Consider the following 7,599-nt stretch of genomic DNA (forward strand, 5'->3'; position numbering starts at 1 on the left):
CCAAAGCACTACACACAGAATTAAAAGGACAAAAGTAACTGAGCCGAACACCAGATTAGTGATAAAAAGGGTGTCCTTCAAAAGGAAGAAAAAAAAGTGATAAGAAAGCTCTGATTGCGAAGTGGGAACCTACCATATATATATAATTTAACCATGCTCATATTTGGCGCAAATTAGTTCATTTTCATAATAATGATCTACTCGTTTTCTTTCGGTAGATGGGACCAAAATTAATTTGAAACTCATTAGTCATTGGACATGTATCTTATATGACAGCTTGCGTTGTACTCGTGCACGCGAAAATCAGCACAAGTCAAAACTAACAGGTTAATGCTAGTTTGCTACATAGAAATTGTTCAAATGAGACTGTCAAAAGAATGGGGGGAAAATGTTCAAATGATGCAGCATTGAAGCATTAGTGGGAACATATACAATAATTACTCGGGGATTTAATATTTAAAAACCCATTTTGTTCATGATCTTCTGTTCAATTCAATTATACTACATGGTAGTATGGTAAACACGACCTCCATCATTCACAGTAGAACTGGAGACCCTGGATCAGAATCAAAATTACATCCTTCTCAAATTGTCTAATCTTGCCTGTAAATCACTATCTATCCCGGCATCATCATTCGCAGCAGTTTCAACTTGAGGCACCTTAGTCTTTGCAGCTGGCGCTGCAACAGACGACGAGGGAGCATTCACAAGCTGCATATCAAATCAGAATTCATCAGGCAATGTCATGGTGACAAACTCAATTACTTTGAACCTGTTAAACTAGGTGGAACAGGCAATAAGGCATAATATAATATTATATACCTCTTGGTTCATGTCAATTCCGATCTCATCGAGAACCTGGTTCACTAGTTCTTCAGTTTCTTCTTCTTCCTCATCCCCTTCCATAGCATCATCTATTGCATCTCCCATCACCTCAGTTACCAATTCCATCTTCTCGTTCTGTCTCTCAAATTCTTGCATGATTTTCTGCAAAGATGGCAAGTTCATCTGCCTATTCATCTGTCCCATTGCCTTGGTCACACCTTTCATTGCCTCCCCCATGGCTTGTGTTGACTTCAAAGTCTGAAAAATGGTAATAACGATTTTATCATTCTCTAAGGAGCATGAAAATGCCATGAACTCTTACAACTACACCAACAATGACATACTTGAATCCTGAGTGATACGCCCTGAAGTTGCGATTTAAGCTTATAAAACTTTTCAATTTGATGCCTTGTTCTAACAAGATCTTTTGCCATCACTCTAACAGCACCCTGGAAAACATTGCATGCATTAAAAATAGCTAAGCTAGCACAATTAATGCTACAACACACACTATCAAAACACAGTCATCATACCATCTGGCCTTGTTTTGCACTTTTCTTTATCTCTAAAATCAATTTCTTCTCCTGTGATTGTAATCCTTGTCTCTCTCGCTCTATTTCTCTAATTGATTTGTCCAACATTCTCTTATTTTCCCGCAGCAATTCTGAAAAGTAACAATTAACATCATATAATAGGAAATCAACAAATAGTAAGTAAATACCACCATATCAAAACAATGTTGGATCTGCCATCATTCTAAGAGTTCCACTTTTGCATAAAATTTTGACAAGTAAATATATTGTGATGCCTTACTAGCATAATATCAAGGACAAATAGGTTTCAACATAATCAATTAAAGCACTCTGCAAATTTTGAATAATCATCCAAGGAATTTGAGCAACCTCAATTAAGAATTAGAGGCCTCCAAGGTACAATTCAATGTAAAAAATATAAAATTCACATATATTTTATTTTAATAATTCCATAATCAAGTAACATATAAAATTGATAGATTTTAGTAGTTCGAGAATCAGAGTGAAGGAACGTACCTGCGGGGGTTTTTCTTTTTCCGAAGATGAAACTCATGGCTCCAAAATCAGCAACCGCAGGAAGCAGAAACCGAATAGAGGTTATATGATATCACAGAGAAGCAAACAAAAACCTTGATTTTACTGCTATCAGATAAGAAGCTTCTTCTTTTTTGTTGTTTGGGGGTTCTTCAAGTTTTGATGACGATGCTTTTGGTTGAATTCTCCAGCTTTCGTAAGTTGTAAGTGTTTTTCTTTTTGGTCACGAACTTGTAAGCGTTAAACAACTACGAAGGAATCGAGTCAGGCATTAATGGGCCTACTACAAATATTCATTCGAGCCCATATATGATTTCGGCTTTTTTGATATCTTTATGTCTCCATTATAATAACCCAATTTTTTCAACAAAAAATATAAAGATTTGCACTCAGGAAGAGGATCTCATGAATCGCGCAGTACAAAGAAAGTTAAAACACGTGACGATGCTGAACTAGGTGATAACGTTAACCGAATTCAACCAGCTATGGATGTGGAGTTGGGTATTGAAAATCGGATTTGGCTCCTCTAAATTTTGAATTTCACTTTAGAGAGTAAAGTGTGATCTCTCATCTTTGATTTTATAGGTGGGATCAAAAATAAATATGAAAGAGAAACTATTCAAAGGTAGAAAATCACACTTTACTCTCTAAGGTAAAATTCAAACTTTAGAGGATCAAAATCCATGAAAATCAACAACCGTCTTTGACAACGCAAAAAGTCTCGTATAAGGATTCTCTAGTGGCTTTTGGGAGTTCGTCTATGGCTGAGGACGATATCGATGAGAATGATTCAAATTCAGAAGATAAGTGGTATAAAGATGATGAATCGAATGGGAAGGAAGAGAAGCCATTTGACCCTTGTCTAGTTATTTTCGTCTCAAAAGAAGAATTCCATAAATGGTGTAAGCCATGACAAGGAACGCTGATCGTGAAGGTTCTTGAAAAAAGAGTCCATCTTAGCTTCATGGAACATCGTTTAAATAGAGATTAGGTAAAAAAAAAAGTAAAATCAATCTTACAGATATGGATTGTGATTATTTTTTTTTGTTCACTTTACAAAGGAAGAAGACTACTCGCATGCCTTGCTTGGAAGATCGTGGATGGTGGAAAGACACTACCTTATTGTTTAGAGGTGGCGACCTTTCTTTTTGAAATCCAAAAAAACAATGAAAAAAATGGCAGCTTGGGTCCGAATACCCAATCTACCAATAGAGCTCTACAACCACAGGTTCTTGTGGAGAGTTGGATCTGCTATTGGCACAATACTGAAGGTCGACAGAGCAACATCAATACATTCTTTAGGAAGGTTCGCCAAAATTTGTGTCAAAATTGACTTAACCAAAAAGTTTGTGCCCAGGATCTCGGTGCTGGGGAGCATGTTGAACATTGAGTATGAGGGTCTCCACCTCATTTGTTTTTCTTGTGGGATGTACGAGCACAGGGCAGAGGAATGTAGCAAGAGAACGGAGCAAAAGGAAGAACTTTGAGAGGAAGAAAACATTGCGGATGATATGGTCTCCGACAAGGAGGCCGACGCTAACGGAGGACAAGAGCCAAATGAAGAAAGAATCCCAGAGGATACGGCTAACGTAAAAAAACCATGGGATAATCAAGACCCACCCAATTTCGGACTGTGGATGATGGTTAGAAAACCACAAAAAAAAACAAGACAAACATGCGCCGGTGAACAGATATGCTCAGTATGGGAAGGTCTCTATTTCAAATAAAGATAGGGCTATAGTTCCGGAGGAAATTACAATGGAAAAAGGATCACGTTATAATGCCTTGTACGAGAAAAGTGAAAAAGAGGAAATTGAGGATACTGTAGACGTGGAAGATGGGATTAAAGAGAACATGTAAAATGGGATGGACATGGTTCCAAACCAAAAAGAAAATGGGGCCTTCAAAAGGCCTACAAGCAAGGTTATAAGGCCAGGTACAGGAAAGAACCCGCAAGGTGGAAAAAAGACTAGTCGAAAAATTGGGCTCATGCCAAGCAATAGACAACCCAAGTCAAAAGAAAAGGAAGCCTTGGGGACTCAAACACCTACCAATGACAATATAATTACCTATAAGAAGACTCGCTTATCCTCAAAGAATCTTGAAATCATTGCTATGAAGAAGGAGATGCTGGATAACATGAGAAGGTTACATCAAGAGCTAATTGAAGCGTACAAAGCTAAAAGGATGGCAAACCAAATACTTGAGAACCATGTGGTGAAGGAGGATTCGCTTCTCTGGGAGAAGAAGATCTGTTTTTTTGTTTTTGCCCCAACATGGGCCCCAAGGAGACCCTTCTGACGAAAACATGGTAACTTTGGTGGATGATGATGATAAGGAAGATAGTGTTATGCTGGATAAGTTTCTAGTGGTTGATGGAGTTGATGACCAGTGTTAATTTGGGAATTTTTCCTATCTTTCTCCTCTTTTTCTAATGAATATCATTACCTGGAATTGCTGGGGTGCGGGTGGTAGGTCGTTTCCCTCTCTTATAAGGGATCTTAAGAAAGAATATGAAGCAAGTATTGTCATTCTTCTTGAAATCCATATCAGTGGTGATCGAGGGAAGGTAGTGTAGGAGAAGTTAGGTTTTGATAAGGTATTCATTGAAGAAGTAAGGGGCATCTCTGGAGGTATCTGGTGCCTCTGGAATAGTAATCTTTGGCATGTTGAGATTATCTGACACAATGCGTAGCTTGTGCACATGAAAGTGGTAAAAGAAAATTTGAGGCCCTGGCTACTGTCGGCTGTGTATGGTAGTCCACAAAAAGCTAATAATAGACATTTATGGAACAACATCAGGGAGTTAAGTAGTACAGCCAACCTGCCTTGGGTTTTTTTAGGAAATTTTAATACTCTTCTCCATGACTACGAACGTTAGGGGGAATGAAAATAATACAAGAACAGCCTATATGAATTTTAAATATTGTGTTGCTGATTGTGGTTTATTTTATCTTGGTTTCACCGTCTATCCTTTTAGCTAAAAGAGGAGAAATCTGTTAGAAAGGTTCAATCATGCTATTTGTAATCTTGAATGGCAAACCTCCTTTCCGGAATCAAGGGTAAAGCATTTTTCAAGCTTTAAATCTGATCATCCCCCTATCTTCAATTAGATTTCCCATGTCCTGTTAATAAAGGTAGGAGACCTTTTAGAATCTTGGCTGCTTAGCTGACACACCCTGAGTTTGCTAATGTGGTTAATGAACACTGAAATTTTAATAATTCCTGGTCTGGTTGTATTGCTGATTTTCAAAAGTCCCTGAAGGAGTGGAACTTCAATGTGTTCGATAACATTCATCACAAGAAAAGTAAAATACCAAGGTTACAAAGAATTTTAGCTAACATAAATCTCAACTGTAATCTTTTTCTGTAGAACTTGAAAAAATCTTTGTGCGAAGAATATGAAAAGATCCTCATCCAAGAAGAGATCCTTTGGTTCCAAAAATCGAGATGTAACTGGCTCTTCGGTAATCGTAACACTAAGTATTTTCATGGCATTACTATGGCTAGGAGGAGGAAAAATAAAATTGAATCTCTCCAGGATAGTGATAGATATTGGATTTCAAACAAAATTGAGTTGGATAACATGACCACCTCCTTCTATAGCAACTTATTTACTGATGATACTTTGGACATTAAATTCATTTTGAATGGATGTTTTCTCGCAATTTCTCAAGTTGATAAGGAGCTTATTGGAAAAAAATGTACTAGCTTGGAAATCAAGGAAGCGATTTTTCTAATGGGGAGCCTCAAAGCTCCAGGAAAAGATGGGATTCAGGCTATCTTCTATTAGAAACACTAGGACATAGTTGGTGCCGATTTATGCAAGCTTATCCAAGATGTTTTTGCTAATCCAAGTAAAGTAGGGGAGATAAATGATACGTTGATTACTGTTATTCCAAAAGTTGAACATGTTTCCAACTTGAAACAGGTAAGAACCATTAGCCTTTGTAATGTCTCTTATAAGGTTATTACCAAACTTCTTGCTACCTATCTTAGGAAAATCATGGATCATCTCATAAGTCTAGCCCAATGTAGCTTTGTGCTGGAAAGACAAAGTTCTAACAATATTATTATCTCGCAAGAAGTTATTCATTCTATGCAGAATAAGAAAGGGCCCAAAGTTTGGATGGCAATTAAGATTGATCTTGAAAAGGTGTATGACAGGTTGAAGTGGTCCTTCATCTGAAGATACTTTGGAGGATATTGGTATGCCGAATCACATTATTAACCTTATCTACATGTGTGTATCTTCAGCTAGTATGCGAGTTCTCTGGAATGGGGACGCCCTTGAAGAATTCCTCCCGACTAGGAGAATTCACCAAGGGAACCCTTTATCCTCATACTTGTTTGTGCTCTATATGAAAAGATTGTCTCAAGTCTCAACTTATAAATGCTACAGTGGAACATGATTTCTGGAAACCAATTAGCCTTAATAAAAACAGCCTGAAGCTTTCTCATCTATGCTTTGCTAATGATTTGATAATTTTCTCAGAAGCTAGTGTGGAGCAAGCTGGTGTTATAAAAAAAATTTTTGAAGCCTTTTGTGAGAGCTTTGGTGTAACACCCTACCATACAGAGCCTTATGCTTAAGTCATAATTCAGAGATGGCAAGGTATTACGACCTCTAAAAATAAAAATTTAGTACGTATAGTAGTAAGAATGATTAATTATAACTAGGAGCCTTTGTAGAAAAAGGGGTAAACAAAAACCGCAACTCAAAAGCGCAACACTCCGATCGATAACGTAACGAACAAGGATAAACCAACGCGAGATTATATATATATAAAAGAGTGTCAAAAACAGGAATATCAAGGCTCAAAATCCGGCTGCGAAGATAACCGGTCCGAGCATAACAACATATACATATGATAAAATAAGGAAAACCTTAAGGAAACCCAAAGGGACACAAATACATAAAACCTATTCTCCAAAATCTCCCATAAGAGGAGTCATCACAGTTTGTATTATTTAATGGAGATCAAAGTATCTAAGAAAAACATATAAACCAAAACATAGCCCCGAGAATAAAGGATCTTCGCAATATAGAGTCTCCAGCATGCATCAGCGGGACACCTCACGTCCTGCATCTGAAAACCACAAAATCCGCATGGGTGAGAACCAGAGGTCCCCAGCATGGTAACAGCTTCCACATATATAATACATAATAATAGAGGAAAGCCAAAGGCAATCCTATAACTCCCTCCAGATAATATCAAAGCTTATAAACAAGCTAAACCATATCAGGGTATCTGACTAAAGATTCTTCAGTCTAACTAATACTTCCCTTTCCAATTCCTTCAAACCTCCCAACCACCAGCAGGAGTATATTATAGCAAACACAGATATATCAAACAAAGAATATACAAATAGTAGCAGATAAGACATTTAGACAATTAGCAAGTAATATGCAGTCAAATAGGCAATCTCAAACAGTTCACATAGTATGCATATGATGAATGCCTGTCCCTAGTGGCCGATGATATCATCTTGTCGGTTATAGAGCCAACCCGACAAGTCCTGGTCGCTAACCATTGGACTGTCCCTCTGTCGTGCATCCCCAAACTCGAGTTATACTCGTTATAAACTTGATCATAAACATGATCCATATCCATCACCCTCACTGGTGAATATTTACGGGGGTTCGAGCTCATCCGGGCCTTTCACAGTGCCCGGCCACACTTACGACATAGGGTTAACAGAGTCT

General features: G+C 37.7%; 2 protein-coding genes across 2 annotated transcripts; one reads left to right on the forward strand and one right to left on the reverse strand.

The window, feature by feature from the left end:
- Window positions 1–230: 230 nt before the first annotated feature.
- On the reverse strand, window positions 231–2,104 carry LOC130937384 (vacuolar protein sorting-associated protein 2 homolog 1). Its single transcript, XM_057867076.1, has 5 exons — window positions 1,875–2,104; window positions 1,359–1,489; window positions 1,170–1,274; window positions 823–1,083; window positions 231–711 (listed from the first exon to the last, which is right to left on the reverse strand). The coding sequence occupies exons 1-5, from the start codon at window positions 1,909–1,911 to the stop codon at window positions 574–576; spliced, it is 672 nt and encodes a 223-aa protein (XP_057723059.1). The 5' UTR covers window positions 1,912–2,104; the 3' UTR covers window positions 231–573.
- A 2,096-nt stretch (window positions 2,105–4,200) lies between these two features.
- On the forward strand, window positions 4,201–6,081 carry LOC130984081 (uncharacterized). The gene is made up of 3 exons (XM_057907572.1): window positions 4,201–4,283; window positions 4,368–4,461; window positions 5,824–6,081. The coding sequence occupies exons 1-3, from the start codon at window positions 4,201–4,203 to the stop codon at window positions 6,079–6,081; spliced, it is 435 nt and encodes a 144-aa protein (XP_057763555.1).
- The last annotated feature ends 1,518 nt before the right edge of the window (window positions 6,082–7,599 follow it).

Source organism: Arachis stenosperma, chromosome 1 (assembly GCF_014773155.1).
Source record: "Arachis stenosperma cultivar V10309 chromosome 1, arast.V10309.gnm1.PFL2, whole genome shotgun sequence".
Taxonomy (NCBI): Eukaryota; Viridiplantae; Streptophyta; class Magnoliopsida; order Fabales; family Fabaceae; genus Arachis; species Arachis stenosperma.